The sequence below is a fragment of the Terrapene carolina genome, unplaced genomic scaffold (genome assembly GCF_002925995.2).
Source record: "Terrapene carolina triunguis isolate 2854851 unplaced genomic scaffold, T_m_triunguis-2.0 Scaffold33911, whole genome shotgun sequence".
NCBI classification, from domain to species: domain Eukaryota; kingdom Metazoa; phylum Chordata; order Testudines; family Emydidae; genus Terrapene; species Terrapene triunguis.
This window is the reverse complement of record NW_020698262.1, coordinates 2445056-2465225: the sequence shown is the minus strand read 5'-3', so window position 1 is coordinate 2465225 and position 20170 is coordinate 2445056. Positions and strand designations below refer to the sequence as shown.

At 42.1% G+C, this 20170-nt stretch overlaps 1 protein-coding gene across 2 annotated transcripts in view; it reads right to left on the bottom strand.

The window, feature by feature from the left end:
- The window catches only part of LOC112116863 (cadherin-8), a 182031-nt gene that overhangs the window by 94874 nt on the left and 66987 nt on the right, over positions 1-20170 (bottom strand). For both annotated transcript variants that reach the window (XM_024214595.1, XM_024214594.1), the window contains exon 3: positions 11411-11530. In XM_024214595.1, coding sequence (XP_024070363.1) covers positions 11411-11530 — 120 coding nt within the window. The remainder of the gene's footprint in view (positions 1-11410; positions 11531-20170) is intronic.

The window sequence follows — 20170 nt, the reverse complement described above, 5'->3', positions numbered from 1 at the left end:
ACAATTCTACTTGTTTGCTAAACAAACATTTTAAATCTCTTAAGACCTTAAGTGTTGGCAACTCTATCAGAACCTAGAAACTGCTGTACTTTATTTTTCTAGATCTACCACATTTTGAATATTTTTTGTGACTGCTTACGTATTAGGCTTCCTTTTAAATAGACCTTGCAGGTCTCCCATTGTGTATTAATTAACAGCATCTACATTTTCTGCCATATATGCGTCTCTATGTCATTTAATAAAATCTTTTGAGATAGAAGCTGGTATGTTTTAGTAGACCCTATCTGGGTTTCATAGTTATGGGGGAAATGCTCTTTTCATCTGTTCTTACCAACTATTCAATTTATTCACTCAAGCATAAATTTTCAAAGGTACACACAAAATGTGAGAATAGATGTGATGGTTTTATGAGTGGAAAAGGAAGATGAACATTTTGCACTGCATATCACATATGTAAACCCTGCATCCTTAGGATTTCATTTTATTTCTAATAGTACTCTGTCTCACTATAATTCCCCTTGATATTGCAGGAAGAAGGACCATACCATGCACTGAATGAGGCAGGGATCCTGTGGAAAAAAATAGTAGGCAGGTTATTTGCTAGGATCATCTGGGTGCATCTCACCAAATCAATTTGCTGCTATCGCAGGGACCTCATGCACTGGTATGCCTCGGTCCCTCCTATTCTCTGCCTGCGGTACACAGTGGTTTAGTCTCCTAAAGTCTGAATACTTCGGTCTAATCCAGATAATTGGGACCAATACAGGTGTACTGAGTGGGATTAGTAACCTCTGATGTGCAAAAGGTCAGACTAGATCAGGGGTCGGCAACGTTTGGCACGCGGCTCACCAGGGTAAGCACCCTAGCGGGCCGGGCCAGTTTATTTACCTGCTGACGTGGCAGGTTCGGCCGATCGTGGCCCCCACTGGCCACGGTTCACCGTCCTGGGTCAATGGGGGCGGTGGGAAGCCGCGGCCAGCACATCCCTCACCTGCGCCGCTTCCCGCCGCCCCCATTGGCCCGGGACGGCGAGTGGGGACCGTGATCGGTCGAACCTGCCACGTCAGCAGGTAAATAAACTGGCCCGGCCCGCTAGGGTGCTTACCCTGGCGAGCCACGTGCCAAACGTTGCCGACCCCTGGACTAGATGATCTGGTGGTCCCTCTGGCCTTAAACGTTATGGTTATTTGGAATTAAAAACTTTGTATCATAATGCATATACGCAAGGGGTCCGGAATAAGGTTCCACAAGAAACCTTATATTCAAGTATTTCCGAACTTTTCGCTGCTTGACTTTGCAACCTTGATGTTCTTTTAATGTAGATGTTTGAATATATTATAGAAGTAATTACACTTGCGATAGAGATTGGCTGAGCCAGTGGGGTTCTCTCGATGGGTCTTCAGTGACTCAGCCCTCTGGCCAAGCCGCATACGCTATCTTCCTTTCTGGATATACAATCACAAGTTCTCATCATGGTACTGGTATGGGGCCATAGCTCTTAGTCTTCTTCATAGAGGCACTGCCTTCTTCAACCACCCAGCTGGGGCCCGTCTCAGTACCCTCAGCTGCTGTCCTTTTCAGAAGCCCTCCCTGGGCTCAGTCTGCAACCAGACCAGCAGGGCCCATCTCGGTATCCTTGTCTGGTCTAGCCGGGTTCTGCGCTCAGTCCCCTGGACTCAGCCTGCCTGCACTGACCTTTCCTTGGTTCTGCTGCTCGTCCAGCCAGTCAGGAACCCGGTCTTTGGCAGTCTTCCCTGGGCTTGGATCTGTCTGGTGAGCTCTCTGCAGTGACCTGTCTGCAGTCCTGCTGTTCATCTAGCCAGCCTGGCACTGGGTACTCCCTCATCGAGCTCCACACAGCAGCTGAAGGCTCTGTTCTGATGCTTGCCTTTTATCTGGCCCTTCTGGCCCTTTACTGGTCGCTCCAGCAGCCCCTTCTCTGCAGCCACTCTAGGCTGCCTGGAGGACTTCTCAGTGCTCTGTTCTGGGGCAGGGTGACACGGGGCCATGAGAACTCCGGATCTAGTCCATCCTGCCACACAGGGGTCGTCAATAGGTGCATTGCATGCCAAATCCAGACCACCAGATGCTTTTGAACCGACTGTGACATCTTTTTATTCTCTTATTATTATTATCATCATCATTATTGTTATTGCGGTGTGAAAAATGTTTCTCTGGAGTCTGGACCTTGACTATACCTTGACAAAAAATAATTCATTCTATCAAAGTAAAAAATTAATCAGACAGATATATCAAAAGTCTGTGCTTCATACTTCATATCAAGAAGATACCTCAGTCTAAAATAATCCACTAGCATTGTGATGTGATATAGGTATTGATCTGCAGTGTTAGAAGTACCAATATTATTACTACTGGGTAAATTCTAGAATCAGAAATCATCCCTTTAGAGTCCAGACTCCTCTGTTCATAATTCATTCCTGTTTTCCAACCAGAAATCATTGTAATTATTTTCAAACCTCCACAGTGGTTAAATCTTTTCCTTATGAATATGAAAAAACAACTCTTCTCTTGTTGTTATCAGGGGGCCCGATCCTACAGCTTTTACTCACAAGAATTACCCTTTTGACTCTCAAATGAAAACAAGGACTGCAGAATTTAGCCCCAGGGCTGCAGCACAAGCAATCTCTCTGCAAAAGACTCTCCCTACTGGGTCATCACCAAGACAACTCACAGGATCTACTAAGGACAGTTAGCCTTATAAATGCCTTAACGCATCTCCTAAGGATAGAGGGAGCTTAGTATACAGTGACAGGAAAAACTGCACACTTGCTTTGAAAATGTGGCCTTCTGAATGCATCTTCAGCACTGCTTCTAGCACTGTCAAACAAAAAAAATTCCTATTTAGTGAAGCCAAAAATGAATCATTGCTCCCTAGATTTTGAAACAGGAACCAGATTCTGACTGGACACACCGATGATTTAAATGGAGGTACTCCACAGTTATACCAATATAATTGTGATCAGAACCTGGCCTGACATTTTCCATTCAAACTCTAGGAAGAGCAAGAAGAGAGGGCTGGGAAGAGTCTCTGTTCGAGGCATGACAGACTTGCCCCACACCAGTGTAGATTCAAAGATAACGACACTGGAAAATTCCTCTTGAGCGATCTAGTCCAGCAATAGTCGGTAGGAGAGGTGAAAAAAGGTAGTATTCGGCTCAACCCCACTTATGCTGTGCCCATAATCCTATGCGTGGCTAACAATCTTAAGGGATCTACTAAACTATCAGCTATAAGTCTGTCAACAGCTCTAACATTGAAATTGTCACCATTGGGGTTCAGATTTTAACAGCCCTTGTTGATAAATGAGGGTTAGTTTCACTTATTTTAGAACTAAGGGGCCAAATTCTGCTTTCAGCTGGAGCTGGGTGAAATTTTTCAGATGAATAGTTTATTTGCCAAAAAAACAGTTTTGGTTGACCTGAAACTGTTCACAAATTTGACATGAATTCACCAAATACTCACAGACAATCCCCCCCCCCCACAGCTAGATTCACAAGGGGACTTAGGTGTCATTCACAAAACAGAGAAGAAGATGGTGATGATCCTCCATTTTAACAACCAGCTCAGTGGCTAGGCTACTCACTTGGGATACATATGGGAGAACAAGGTTCAATGCTCCGCTTTGCCTGAAGTGGAGCAGGGATTTGAACTTGGGTGTCCCAGGTGACAGCCCTATTCACTGAGCAATAGGGTATTTAGAGGTAAGTCTTTCTCAGGGCTTGTCTACAACTTACAGGGGGATCGACGCATGGCAATCAATGAGTCGGCAGTAGATTTAGTGGGTCTAGTGAAGACCCACTAAACCAACTGCAGATTGCTCTCCTGTCAACTCCTGTACTCTACCAGATCGAGAAGAGTAAGGGGAGTCGACGGGAGGGTGTCTCCCATCGACATCGCAGAGTGTGAACCCTGCGATAAGTAGATCTAAGCTACATTGACTTGAGTTACGCTAATCACGTAACTCAAATTGCGTAGCTTAGATCGACTTTTCCTTGTAGTGTAGACAAGGCCTCAGTCTCTCCTGTTCAAGCTGTTCTACTTTGTATATAATATTTGAATAGTCTTTGGGCCAGAGAGAAATGGAATTGAACTCGAATCTCCCACATCCCAGATGAATGCCTTAACCACTGGGCTAAAAGTTATACAGGGGAAACAACCCCCTTCTCTAGCTAGTGTGTGAATCTAGCCCTTTAAAAACGCTAGGAAACCAAATGTTTTGGGTGGAACAAAATGTTTTATTTGACCCAAAATTGACTTATTCAATTAACTGAAAATTCCAAAAGTGTTTGGATTCAATTTGAGTTCAACCTTTTTTCTTTTCAATTTTTCAGAACTGCTGGCAAAGCACCCCCACCCCCACCCCAAAAAATCAGTTATTCACCCAGATATACTCTCATTTACATAGGTGCAAATCCTATTATTTTCAACAGGTGTTACACCTATTTAACAAAATAGAATTTAAACCACAGGTTCACTCTGTCTGTATGCTTATTAAGACAGCACAACATTCACTCTCATTCAATACACAATCAAAAGAGCTAGAAAGTTACAAAAAAGTATTTTAAATGAAAGTTTAAATCTGCAATAACTAGTGTGGCTCCCACAGCAGCATTAGCTGGTAAAGTGAGCCACAGAGCCATGGCTCAATCAAAGCCCAGAAGAACACAGAGCAGCTTCTCCCTCTGTACTAATCCCACTAGGGTTTAATGCTAAACTATTTAGAAAGCCTCTAGAGAAAATGGTTCATCTCCCTTACTAGGCAGTTCATTACACAGCTCCAGATTGCATTTCTTGTATCAAAGCTCAATTTTTCCCATCTCTCTTTCTAGTCTGAGGCTGTTACCTCTCCATTTTACCACACATAATTACAATAATAGTCCCTTCCCCTCTCTCTTATTAACACCTGTCTAATATTTGTGCAATGATTTCATATCCTCCCTTAATCACATTTGAATCAGTTTATACAAATTAAGTCCAGTCAATCTCTCATCACATCATATTCTTTCATCACTCTCACCTTAGTTGGCCACCTATGAACTTTCTCCAGTTTTTCCAATAGCCTTTTTATAATGAAGAGCCTTATATCTGCTTGCAGTACTCCTAGGGCATTTTTCCTAAGGCTATATAGAATGTAGCATTTATTAATAAACTAGGTAATAAAATAGACAGAGGAAATCAATTGTGCCAGAAATGTTTGGAATGTATTTTATCCTGTTTATGATATTTTGTTTGTACTCTATTCCAAGCACGGTTGTGAAATGAGAGGGAGCACATAAAGACTGAAGATCAGATAATCAGAGTTAAAATACAAAACTCAGATATGCCTGTTTGCAGGTGCAATTTCTACCATTAGATTGATTTACTCATGTATGTTCCAGCTTGAGAGCCATCAGGTATCTCAACTTGAGCAATATGGCCCTGGAAGAGAGGTCAGACCAAGTCCCAAACCATTTAGGCCTTTGTAGCTTAAAACCAGACACCTTGAATTCCACCTAGAAACTCACGGTGAGAAGCACATCACACAGTGATTGCTCCCATTCAAATCAGTAGGCAGTGGCTTCAATTCAGCCTTTGCTTTGCTCACCAGAAATTAATGGGAGCAGTCAATGGCTAAGGTACTTCTCAACACAAGTAACAGTGGCGGGACATAGCTTTTATTTTGTAGACTTCCAACATGAGTTAGTCATGGAGGTCATGTGTGTGATATGAAATCTGTCAACTCTCACTTGGATTTGTTTCCTACAGATGTCCAAAACGTCTGTGTCATGGAAACTCTTCAGTCACTAACAAACAGGGCTGAATTCAAGTTAATGGCCTAGGTGTGAAAGTCTCCATATTCCTCTGACAAGTGACCTCAGCTCTCTAGATCTCCAGGTTTGCATGTTTTTATCTCAGTTTTATTGAATCTGTGCTGCTTGTAGTACCATAGCACAGACATTTCCTACATCGATAGAAGGGGCTTTTCCATCACTGTAGTTAATCCATCTCTCCAAGTGTTAGTAAAAATTCTTCCGTTGACCTAGCCATGTCTACCCCAGGGATTAGGTCGTCCCAACTGCAGCACTCAGGGCACAAAATTTTTCATGGCTCTGAGCCACATACCTAGGTTGATCTAATTTTTCAGTGTAGACAGGGCCCCAGTGAGCAGTTCCAAGGCAGCCTCTTTTAAAATGTAAAACATTTACTGCTTTATAAACAATCAGGGTTTCTGTTTGAATAATATACTGTGCCTTCTAGTATAATAAAGCAATATGTTAAACTGCACCTTCATGAAACTTTATTTCAAAGACAGTGTAGGAGTTACAGAATTTTAGTAAGTTCATATGAAATGTAAATAAGTCAGACAGTTGAAAATGTATTTTCTCTGACACCTCTATATTGTAGAACACGGTGTCACTTCAGATTATGTTCCATTATGATAATCATATTGTAAAACTGACTGTTATGATTTAATATCCTAGGAAAAGCTGAAAAATGAGAACTATTCTTGAGCTTCTTCTTGGGGAAAAAATTGCAGCATGAATGTAAGTGTGTGAGTTATTTGAGAATAAATGCAATTTGCATACCTTTATAAATAATATCAGAATCCTGTCTTAATACCGAACATTGGAAAAATTAAGCCATAGCTCCATATCTGTCTGACATGCTATAATTATGATTTATGGAGGTTACAGTTATTTAGTCCAGTGAGAATAACATCACTAATTTGGTGTCATAACTTGGTATCATACAAAATCTTCATTTTTTTAAATTTTTATTTTTCCTCTCTAACTTATGAATTAACAGCCCCATTAAAACTCATCTGTAGAAGAAACCATGCAGGTGGAAGGTGGAGAGAATTATATCCAGAAAGTATTCTCCTCAAACTGTGACAATGACATTTAATGGAAAGATAATTATAATTACTGGATTACTTTCTGGGATGTGCACTATAACCTATATAGCAGAGTTTGAAAATCATAACTTGAGAAATACTACATGTATATGCATTTTTCATAAAAGGTAATGGGAAATGACTGTTTTAAACATGGGTCCTCTACCAATACTTGTGACTGTACATGCCGCTACACAGAAGTGTGCCAAACAAACTGAAAACCACTGTCAGAGTCTTAACTAAGGATCTGACTCAACAAGATCCTGTAGCCCATTTATGGCAGCTAGGCAGGTGCAAAGAGGAAGCAAGGCAGCCCTAAGGCTCCCCAAAGAATAACCCCAGGCACAGCAGGCCTCTACAGTGTACCCCAGGCGAAGAGCCAGGTCTCCCCATGCTTAACCATCTCTGCTGCAGTATTCCGGGGCTGGGCTGGGCCAGAGGAAGAAGGAAGCAGGAAGCAGGAGATGATGTGGTTAGGGAAGGTCCTATCAGTTCTATGCTTTTCTAATAACTATAGGGGTCATTGTAACAGAGGCATTAATTTAGCCTGGGCCAGAAATTGAACCTGAATAGAGGAGGCACAAGCCACCTTCATTCTACCACTGCACTAGATGCTGGCATCACCAGAGGGATGAATCTGGACTAAACTTTTCAAAAGAGAGTCATCTCAGAACATAGTGGGCCAGCTCTAAAATATTGTACTGCAATATCTGAGGGACGGAAAATATAAATATGGATTTTTAAGTAGTTCACACTTTTATATGCATCCATTCATCCAGGAATGCTTTTATCTGTGGCACAGAATTGTAGAAATAATACGAGTGCATAAATATCTGTATTATATGTGGAAAGCTCCTGCACTTCATATGGATGTGTGAAAATGGAACCACAGAGGGAAAAAAAAGAAATCAGCTATGCTACTTGAAATTGCCTCCTTCTGAAGGTTTTCCTTCATTTTTACAGCTGTTTCTGACAAGATCCTAGTCTAACTATTCTAAGTTGTTATATTAGTGCCTATCACCATTGCATCTGAACACCTCTCAGGAGTTAAACTACCACAAATATTCCCACGCTTAGGGTATTAGGAGTACATTGTCCTAGCCTATTCAGCAAGGGAAAAAATATTAGTTGTGAGGCACTCACATTGCTAAGATTAGACACATATCAGAATGGGCCCAGTATGTCTACTTTAATTCTGCTTGCTCCTCTGAAGACCCAGACATTTTGTCTTTGTTAATATGCATCCTCCCCCCACTCCACCTGCTAATGTTAATACTATTTTAAGCTTTACTATTCAAATTGTAAAGTTGCTGAACTCCAGAAATGCACAGAGAATACTGTCATTTGCATGTTTTATGCATCACTACTCCGAGAAGGTGAAATTTACAATGCCACAAACTGCTAGGAAATTGTAACTACATTTGATCTATGACTATTGGCTTTCCAAGACTGAATGTAACAACCCATAAAAGTGTCCCTGGTATGTATCAGGCATTATCATTTCTATTACTCCCAGATGCCCAGATTATCAGGAAAACTTGCTGCATATTTCCTTATCAGTGTCTGAAATAATGCAACTCTTTGGAAGCACCTTGACTGTAAACCTATAGTCTACCTGAACAATCCATTTCATTCAGTAACAGTGCAAGGCTGCAGTTTCTACAAGGCTAGTACTCACTTTTGCTGTGCCAGATAAATTTTCTGTCAAAGAGTATTTGTTTAGCCATTTTATATTCTAGACAACAGGGTTATGCAGATGTCATTTCTATGATTTAATATTCAGTATGGCTCATGGTTCCTCTAGGATCTACCCCCAATAACTCCCCAGCATGACACTGCAATTTGTTTTAAAATTTAAAGACAGGATTATCTGATCTGCTATGCACTGGTTCACAGGAGTAGAAAGGAACCCTCTCACTCCTCTGTGCTGACAGCCCATATTATACATAGCAACATGAGTCACAGAGCAGCATCCATGGGGTCACTCCCCTTCCCACACAGGTGAGGAGGAAGTGAGCAGGGAAAGCGTAGAGTTTTGGCTCCTCCCCCACAACATGTGAGCCAGATCAGATGTCCTGGTGATGAAGAGGATATAATCTGCGCCAAATTTAAATCTGGGGCAGATTATTTCTCCCCCAGAGTAAGCAGGAATCCTGGACCCAGACTGCGGGTCACAATGTGGTCCCTGGGACTACTTCTGTGGCAGCACAGCTATGTGCTACCACTTACTCAGGATTCGTCACAACTGAACTCTATATGAGTTAATGCATTTTAGAGAACTGATTTATCACCTTTTTATGCTCACTGAACCGCTACTGATAGCACTGTTGATGAGTGGAAATGAGGTGGGAAAATGTAACACTAGGAGAAAACTCATGATTTGTAGGTTCACAAAAAATCCTAAGAGTTTTTATTGGCTTTCATGAAAATAAATACCTGCTTTCCTGGGAGATAAATTGTGATTTCTTGTATTAAGCAGTTTTCCCAGAAAAAAAGAATAAGCCAATATTGGTAAAAAAAAATTGAAATAAAAATAATAAACCTAGGGCAAATTCACAAAATTGTAGGTTTGGGATTTTTGCCATGAAGGACATTTGAATGAAATAAATGAAAAAGCTTCACCTTGGACAAACAAAACACTTTTCAGCTCTTCTGTGAAAGCTGCTAGTTTTGCACAGCTCTTGAGAACAGCTAAAGGAATTATAAACATGTGCATTAGGAGCTGCCCCTTGGAGAATCCAAGAAATTGGTCATCAGAAAGCCCTATTAAGTCTTCTAATGCATCCTCTGACTAAAGCTATATTGTTCTGTACAGTTTATTTTCTAGTGCTTTATCAGATCTTGTTTCAAATATTCCCAGCAATGGGAATTCTACTACTTCACTTTGGTAATAATTTCACAGTATAAAAGATCTCACTGTGAGGTATGGGTTCCCCCCTCCCCGATATTCAAACTAAGTTTTCCTTTATTTCATTTTATTCTATTAGCCTATGGATATTACCTCCTGGACCACTTTAAACAATTTTTCTTCCTAAAAGATTCTGGTGTCTGAAGCACAGAACACACTGAATACTACATTTGTTGCACTACCAATATATCTAACTAGTCATTACTATATATAATATTTTTTATATCTTATGTTTGAAAGGTATTATAGAAACCAAATAATATGTTCTAAGGCCCCAAAAGGGACTCTGCATGGTCAGGCCTCTGCCTACGTGTATGCTGATGCACGATATAGGGCCTAAGTGGTATTTCAACTAGGATGAGAAAGTTCTTCCATTGGAAGAGGGGACTGCCCTATGCCATTCAATGTATGTGTTTCTCTCTGGCAACAGGAAATCACTATAATTTCATTGTGCTGCATTCAGAAGAGATTTTCATAGATCTGAGATTCACGTAAGGCATGCAATGTATTAATAAACCACACTGCAAAAGGACATTTCCACAGCCATGGTTGCTTTTTATTTTTCTTCAGACCACATGAAAACATGTTCTCAGAGTGATCTCTGTCATATTATCTGCATAACACACTATTATAGACTCACAGATGCCTCTGTTAATTTTATTATAACCAATGAACAATAGTTTTCCTTGTGCAACTCAGCTGAAGCCAAGAGGAATTTATTGGTGTGTCAAGCAAGGTAAAAATCGGGCTCATTTTAACTGACTTAGGAGCATCATCTAATAATTTCTTCTGACCAGATCTTTTTGGTGTTGATGAAAGATTTAATCTGCATAAGCATGAGATGGCAAAAGTTATTTTCAGGTAACTTTAGTTATACTTTTCTTCTCCTTCTGAGGCCAGCACAACTGACTTACAGTAACTAACATGAAAAATATAAAAATTAATACTGGAAAAAAGACAACAGAAGAAATCTCTCTCAAACATTTCTAAGTAGCTTTTTTGTTTTAAATGTAGCATAAGCAGAATAAACAATGTGGGGTTGGCTTTATTAGCACTTCTTTGAAATGACCTACATTATCAGACACTTACTAATGGCTTTGCAAATGGTGAGAAATAAAGCCATCTCAAATTCATGCAAATAAAACATATTCTCTCTCCCCAGATCCATCCAATCCAGGAATACAAATATTTCTTAATGAAAGCACACAGTATATTCATTAAAATGCCCAAGCCAAACCCTACAGTCTTTAGCCAGAAATTCTAAAATCTTTTATTAAAAAATATAATATATTCATTACAATCCCCAGGCCAAATCATACAGTCCCTAACCAGTTGTTAGTCATACAGTAATGGGAGTTTTGCTTCAGTAACTTCTACAGTATTGGCCTTGGCATTATTGTCAGCATCACTAATAGAGGGTCTTTTTTTTTTTTTACATCATTACATCACGATTGGCAACGAATCAGATACTCATGGATTACAGTCTGACTAATGTTGACAGACACCTACTTAAACATCATGTTTAAGTGAAGTGAGTGAAATATTCAGGAAATGCTGTTTCTTGTGTATATTGTTACCTGGAGAGTCCTAATTCAGGGTCACCTACCTGTATGTGGTTCAATGGAGAAGTAAGGCTGTCCTTCCAAAATGCTGTAAACCAGCTTTGCGCTGTTTCCATAAACTGGATCATCTGCATCCGTGGCCGTTACTTTAGTAACAAAGGTACCTAGTTTAAAAGAATATTTAATTAACATTTCAGTTCTTGCCAGAGATTTGTATGTTTCTTTATGAAAAAAAAAATCAATTTGTTTAAATCTATACAGAAATTCATGAGGGGAGAGATGTTAGTAAAATGAAAAAGTAATCAGTTATGACTTAAAACATTATTTAGAGAGCACAGACAAAACATTATGCTTTGAGAAGAAATATGCCACCAGCCTAGTGTTCTAGATAAAGAAAAACCTTTTTAGTAGCTGTATTATTTAAGGTTCCTTTATAGAATGCATTTTAAAGTTACCTGTTAGATCTATGCAGACTTCAAGCATTTGCAAAGAGAATCATATCAAAGGGATACGAAATACAAGGTTAATAATACAATATAATATGTTGCACTTAAGTTTTGAAAAAGCACATTTGAAAGAACCTGGCCAACTTACAGTGACTGCATAGAAAAGTAATAATATAAAGGATTTTTCTCTCTTTTTCTTTGGCTTCCAGCTACAATAATGGTTTGATGTGGCCAGAGTCAAGGCATTATCTCTCGTCTCTGAAATGACTCCCCATCACTGAGGGGATCCACTGCCCAGCTGCCATTGTACCTTCACTGGTCTGTCCAGAAAAGAAAATAAACAAAGACATGACAAGAAATTGTTCATTTTCCTTCTCAGACTACACTCTGGCTTCTGATTGTGTAGAAAGCCACATCAAATCAAACTCAAGTGTGCTTCATGGTTTTGTTGCAGCGACTTCTTTGGAATGACTTTAAAAAAATAACGATGACACTAATTAAGCTAATTCATATGCAAAAGAGACAATATCTAGAGAGGAAGAGAAAGAGAGAATGAGGCAGAGTTTGAGGGCTGAATTATGCTTCTTGTGAGCTGAGATATGCCTGGCAAGGGAAAGAATAACAGCATCCACCAAGATGTGCCCTCTCTCTGGGTCTGCTGGCATTGCTAGAAATGATGGCTCACTCCTGCTCCTTGTCCCTTTGTCCTGCTGAACCCAGATTATGCCTGACTCCTGTTTGGGAACACTAAGTGCAAAGTCTCCTTTTGCTCTCTCCATCCCCTTTGCTCCCCTTTACTGCCCCATATGGGGAGATTCATAGTGGCCAAGTTTTGTGCAACTCTGTTTATGACATTTTATGCAAATTACATAGGGGGCTTACATATATTTGCATGTTTGTAATTTACATATATCTACCCTCTTCAGTGTCTACACCTTAACTCAGGCAGTGGCAGGGGTAGAAAATGGGGCTGCAAAAAAATATTGGCAGCTGGGGCTAGGGTACGGTGCAACTAGGAGCGGGTGCTGGGTGTTTGATGGCTATCTGGCAGGCTAGCTTAATGGGGGTATCTGCGAGGGAAAGTGGTGGCTGGATATAGGGACGAGTTCAGGGGAAAATGATGATTCCCTGGGAAATAGCCGGGTTGCCTGGGGTAGCTGGAGGTGCTGCATGGGTGGGTCCCAGAGAATATGGGAGTGTTGTGATGCCTGGAGTTGCTGGGGATGGATGAGCATGGAGGGGAGGGGGGTGTAGGATGAGGGTGACCCTGGTGCAGCTTACTGGAGGTGAAGGAGCTTGTGGCCTGCCTTGAGTCCCTTGCCTTGTGCCTGCGCTGAATCCCCCACAACCTCTTACTATTGTTCAATCCAACAAAGTGGGCACCACTAGGAGAAATAGAGCGGCTGCTTGCTCAGCAGGCTCCCCTGGGGCCCTGGCACAGGACACCCCCTCCAGCACCCCCCGTCCCACTGTAGGTTGGATCAAAACACACACACCCCTTCTTGGGGTCTGATTTATGATGTCATTCTGCGAAGTGTAACTCACTTTTTTCATTGCCCCAGATCACCCCGCACTGGGTCCATGTGAGAATCCTGGCCAGCTCTCGTCCCAGTGCAGGAGACCTTCCGCAGTTCCCATCCTGTTGTGCTTCAAACGGTCACTCCCTTGGGACAAGAGCCTGCAGCTCTCCTCCTGGAGCTAGGTTTAGGGCCTTAGACCACTTCTCCCTCACTAGCCCATTTTCTCCAATCAGTTCTCAAAGAGTTCAGCAGGCCAGCTTTCTCTGGCTAGCTGGTGCGCTTCTCCCAGCTCTTCCCCAACTGGATGGGTGAGAGAAGAGCCTTGCCCCACCCTCTTTGCAATGGTCCTGGCCCCAGTCACAGAATTTCCCACCACTACCCTGAGGAAGGCAGACTACCTCGTCACAGGCCCCATCATGTCTATCAGGGATGGTCTAGACAGTATTTGGTCCTGCCATGCGGGCAGGGGACTGGACTCGATGACCTCTCGAGGTCCCTTCCAGTCCTAGAATCTATGAATCTATGAATCAGGCACCACCGCAGGCAAATGCCTGCAGCCTTCCCAGAGCTCAACTGGTTGCACAGGAATCCGGCTGATCTGTGGCAATGCATGACATGGCAGAGAAATACAGAAGTGTAAAAATGTATTATATGACACACATGATAAAAAAGTGGGGAAAGGCAGGGAGAAGGGGCATGAGAGGGCCCACAGAATCCCTAGCATGGGAAGAGAGTCATGGCCCCTGTCTGGTGGGGAGGGAAGAATGGGGAACATGGATGCAGAGCCATCCCTTGGGTACAGCAAATCGGGGCAACCACTCCGGACCCCGTGCTTTGGGGGGCCCCACAGGTCGGCGCGATTGGCTGGCATGTCCCAGAAATGATGGGTCAGTCCCAAAAGTGATGGATACGTCACTTCCGCCCCAGGCCCCGCACCCACCTAGGGACAGCCCTGCATGGATGAAAGGGTAATGGGAGGTACCCAAAGCCCCTAGCATGGGAGGGGTTGCAAGGAGAGTTATCCCTGAAATAGAGGGGGATGGGAGAGTGGCAAATGGAGCTTGTGTAAGGGGCTACGGGGGATGGGGTAGAGGAATGCAAGGATCCCCTGGTGTGTACAGGGAATTCAGTTTACAAAGGCAACGATGTGTGTAACCCTCTAGTTATTTTAATCTAGAATCATTTCGTATATTTAAAAGTGATACTGGCTTTCTTTTATAGTTCAAACACTAGCTATAATTTACCCAGTGCTTATCAGCTTTGCCATCTTGCAGGATAGGGAGTCTTGCAAGCTTGTCTGATCTACTTCTGCCCTCTTGCACAGACCTGGCCACAGCCCCACCCTCCCAATAGGTTACATTCTGCAGCTGCTCCCCCCTGGCTGACAACTGACAGAGTGAGAGAGAGAGAGAGAGATCAATGCACACCCCAATTGGATTCAGGCTAAAATAGCAGAAGAGATATTTTCAGTTTCTAGGGGCGTGGCAGAAGCTGCAAAATGTAACCTGCTTGCTAGGTCAGTAGGGATGTGGTCAGACTCTTAGGCTACGTTCTCACTACGGGGGCGGGGGTGTCGATTTAAGATACGCAAATTCAGCTACGCGAATTCGACGTATCGGAGCCGACTTACCCCGCTGTGAGAACAGTGGCAAATCGACCTCCGCGGCTCCCCCGTCGACGGCACTTACTCCTACCTGCCCTGGTGGAGTACAAGCGCCGATTCGGGGATCGAATGTCGCGTCCCAACGAGACACGATAATTCGATCCCCGAGAGATCGATTTCTACCTGCCGATTCAGGCGAGTAGTGTAGATGTAGCCTTAGAGGATGTGGCTAGGGCAGGGATAAGACATAGCTCATTCAGAGAGTAGTTGGAACTTTCAGAGGTGCTTCTGACCTCATGGTTGTTCCTTTTGACTTTTATGATATTATCTTTAGAAACAAAGGAACAAAACTGGACTTTTCTGAGAGTTTGTTTTGCCCAAGTTTCTCCTTCTGATGTAGAAAGAAGATCTGAAAGGTTTATTTATTTCTTTAAAATAGTTTTTCTATTGCTCATTTAGGAATATTTGGCACGTCAAGTCTATTTTTTCCTTTTTCAGTTGAGGATCCTTTTTCAGGGATCTTAGAAATATTTGTTCTGAGCTCTCACACCTTAATTGGAAGGTGGACATGTTAAATCTTTTACAAAGGCAGCCTTTGCCCCAAGTGATCCTTAGGTAGTGGAGTTAAGTATGCCATAACAAAAACAATCCATCCAGTTGCAAAATTGCTCCCCTACTCTGTTGATCAGCCTCCAGCCTCCTTTCTCTTGTGATATCATAATTTTACCTCTTCTCCAGTCACCAGATAGACCTATATTTCTTAAATAAAAAAGTAAAAAAATAAATAAAAACAAGCCATTTTCTCATAGCCCTTCTTTATACATTATAAAGAAATAAAAAAGGTCATTCGCCTATTTGATTTTCTTTGCACGTGACTTTTAAAGTCAATATCTTTTTACCTAATAAAACTAATGGCAGGATTGGAAAGGCAGAATATTTTCCAGAGTCACACGATCTATTCTCTACTCCATACCTCATATTTCCTGAGCCACATCTCAAGGGTTACCACTTCCTTTTAGTTCCTTGATGACCTCTGTTTGATAGAAATGTGGTGGCCCATCCCCAACATTTTTATTGTTGAAAATGATTTACACAAATTGTTATATATACTAATAGAGTGAATCACACAGCAGTTTGTGTCCCTCGTTTCGGATCCTTGTCTCACATTGCATCCTACATCTGGGCCTTGGCAGTTGTGAGGCATGCCACACCCATACATATAGCTCAAATTCACACTAATTGGAGATACATGTGCTTACCAAAGCAAATCTTGTCCCATCTATGGTTGTGGAGGACTCCCTTCCTCAGAACTGGGACAGGCAGATGTTAGTATCCTAGCAGAACTCACAAGCCACCGACTCTACCTTCCCCCACACCCCATATGTTATGGAGCCCAACTCCATGTGGTTTCCTTCCACGCAAACATGAAGGCAGGACTATGAAAATCCCCCCTCCCCCCCCCCACAGATGGGGAAGTGCTACAAGCACACGGGGTTACTACTGCTCTGTGCTGTGGAATCCACCTCTCCCCACTCAGCAGAATTCTCCAGATCTCAGACTAGAAACTTAGACTATGAACTTTGCAATAGGATTTGCTCCGCAATTGACAGGCAGTTACATGCTAAATATACCTAAATATTGCTATATACATGTACAATGGATGCATTTGTGTATGTTTTTTCCCTTTAAAAAACCCTACCACCACGTTGAGAAAATGGCAAGGTTGCATGGCTAAGCACTCCGTGTTTGTCATTTGAAAATTAGTGTCCCAGAATCTATCCAGAAAACAAAAGACCAGAATTTTCCATTAGTGTTTAATTTTGACTGCATTTGGCACATTTGTTCCTTTGTCAATGCTACAACAAACTCATTTAGCTAGAGACTATAAATTTGACATGGTGCCATTTTCACAAGAAAGCCACTGTTACAGTCCAACTTGCTGTTGTCCTAATTATAATAATATAGCAGTTTTATATAATCTAGTCCAACAACATAATCACTGTTTCTCCTTTTTGTGTTCATACCTAATACTGCCGTATGTAATACAAAAACATTTTTAGATAGATGTGTGGGCAAATATTAGCATGTTAATTTTAAAACTTTCTGCGTCTTTCCTGAGACACATTTCTGCAATGCTAATGACACTGTGATTAAATGTGGACTGCAAAGAGGTTCGACAGATTTTAATTAATGAACACTTCTAATGTGATTTAACTGTTAACCATGGCTGATTGTTTCGCTCTGTTAGTGTCAGGTTTCATAGGTTCCCGTTGCCACATGCTAACAACCAGAGACACAGTTAATAATAAAAGTATTTTTATACGGCTAGGTAAGGAGGCTTCTGTTTGCTGACAAACTAAGATTAAAAGCCTCCATAAAAATAAGATGTGTGTGCTCGGGTAGTGTTGTTCTATTGTTTTGGCTACGCTTTTTATGTGCAAGTCAAGGTGCAGATTCTGCACATTAGTCAGAAAGAAAAATGCACACACTGCCATGGGGAGTAAGAAAGCAAAGATTTTGGTGTGGCAGTGAAATGTGTGTACTGGAAAAAAATAAAACTTGTATGTCCTGGAGGACTGAACAAATAGTCAGCATCTGAAATTTACATGAATCCATATTCAATGAAGCAACCATTTTGTTGAAAGATTGTAATGGCTAGGGAAATAAAGAAATGTGACCATATTGTAGTCTAGTGGGACTGTGCTTTCTTGATTTCTCTGGGACTTAAAAAAAAACAAACACCCAAACCAAAACATCCTCTGTAATTTTTCCTCCCCCCAAATTGGGCAGGCTGAAATCTCCAGCTGATTAGGAGATCCAATCACCATTCTAGCTGAGCATTAACAGTATACTTGCATAAAGAAAGTACTTGCCACTATTTACCAACAGATATGCTTTCTATGAGATTCACTATGCTTAAATATCTGCAGCTAGAATTTTAGTCTGGCTGATGATGGCCGTGTAGTCAACGATGGTCAAAACAACATGCTGTTTGTATTCACAAGGTCAGATAAGAGGTCGTTCCCAAATAAACCCTTTGCCTGATTGTCCTTCTTTTCTATAATCTCACAGGTAGCATGACAGCTGTTGTCATGGTAACTATTTTTTATTGAATAACACTGCAATAATCTCATAAAAACCTGTATAACTTCTTGACATGTAAATTATTGCTGCCTTGAAGCTGAAGGAACTTACTCTTCTTTTTTTCTCCTTGAAATTTTTAATGTGCCACCATGAATGCAGTATGTTTAATTCATATATGTAAACTTTCTTATTTTTACTATACTGAATTCATGCTAAATGGAATTGTGTGTCCAACAATTTACAGCAAAGGACTAGAAATCAGGACTCCTGAGTTCCATTCATAGTGCTACTCATACCCTTACTGCTTATATGCACAACACCTCTCTGCATCTCAGTTTCCCTGACTGTGAAATGGGTAAAAAATACTTGCAGTGTAAAGAAACTCAGGGTATGTCTACACCCAGCCGCTAGTTCGGCGGCTGGCAATCGAAGTTCTGGGTTCGACTTATCGCGTCTTGTCTGGACGCGATAAGTCGAACCAGGAAGTGCTCGCCGTCGACTGCGGTACTCCAGCTAGACGAGAGGAGTACCGCGGAGTCGACAGGGGAGCCTGCCTGCCGCGTGTGGACCGAGGTAAGATCGAACTAAGGTACTTCGAACTTCAGCTACGTTATTCACGTAGCTGAAGTTGCGTACCTTAGTTCGATTTGGGGGGTGAGTGTAGACCAAGCCTCAGTTAATTAATGTTTGATTTGTTTGTAAGTTCTCAGATATAAGGAATGTTAAATGCAACGTATTGTTAGTATTAAGGAAATATCCTAAACTGAGAAAAGCCAGATGGGTGAAACATACAGAAGCGCACACAGACCCCCTGCCATGAGGGAAAATGGAGGGCCCTGGTATGAGGGAAGGAGAGAATGGGGGCACACACAGCCTCTGTCACAGGGAGAATAGAGGACTCTGAAATGAGGGGAAGAGGGAATGGAGGCACACAGAATCCTCGTTGGGGGATATTGGGGAACACAGGAATAGGGGAAGGGGATACCCTAAGCCCCTGACATGGGGTGAAGGTAAGAATAGGGCACATACAGAGTCTTTGCCATTGGAGTGAAGGGGGGACCTGGAATGGAGGGAGGGGGGAAACAGGGGCACACAGAACACCAGTAGGGTCAGATTGAGAACCCTGGTATCAGAGGAAGGGAGAAATTGAGGGCACAAAGAACCCCTGACAGGGGAGAGACTGGGGAAGTTTCTGAAATAGAAGGGGTGGGAAGGTAGCTCACAGGGAGCATGTGGGGTGGGATAGAAGAACGTACAAAGCCCCTGGTGTGTGCAATAACTTCTGCCTACAGAAGCTATGAAGCGGGTGACCACTTATTTATTATTTGTTTTTCCATAGAGCCTAGAGGCCCTAGTCCTGGACCAGGACCCAGTGCTGCTAAGCGCAGTACAAATAGAACAAAAAGATGGTCCCTGCCCCAAGTAGCTTACATTCTAAATACAAGAAGACAGACAACAGATGGACACAGACAGTACAGAGGAGCACAAGGAAACAAGGAGACAGTATTGGTCAGGATAATAGGCTGTGGTCTCAGCACACCAGTGGCCTAACCATTTTTTCTCTTTTTTTGTAAGCAAAGAATTGTAAAGAATGATTTGAAGAAGGATAATGAGGGAGCTTTGTGGGTATTTACAGGAAACTCCACCAAGCATGAGGGACAGCCTGGGAGAAAATACCAAGATAGTTGTTAGAAAAATGTAAAAGTGAAGGATGCATCGGCCCAATTGAAAGTGGGGGTCGCCATCTCAAAAGCAAGTAAGAGATGACAGGTAGGGTAGGGACTGACTGTGAAAGGGCCTAGAAAGAGAATACAAGCAGCTAAGGTGTTTATACTAATACTGTGTGCAGAATCTTGCACCAAGCTACCCCTAGAGAGGGGGAATCAAAAGAGAGTTTGCTTATTCTTCTTTGCCACCAAGAGACAAATCAGATACAGATGATGGCCTTATAAATACCTTGCTCGAGAGATGAAGAGGAGGCATAATTCAGTTGCGTATAAGGGGGTAAAACTAGGGGAATAACATGCCAGAGGGAGGGGGTGATCTACCTCATAACAAGATCTAACAGTATGTGGAATAGTACCTCAAGGGAAATAGCAGAAGCCTCTTCACTTGAGACATTTCACACTACTGCATGAAGCATTAGATCAG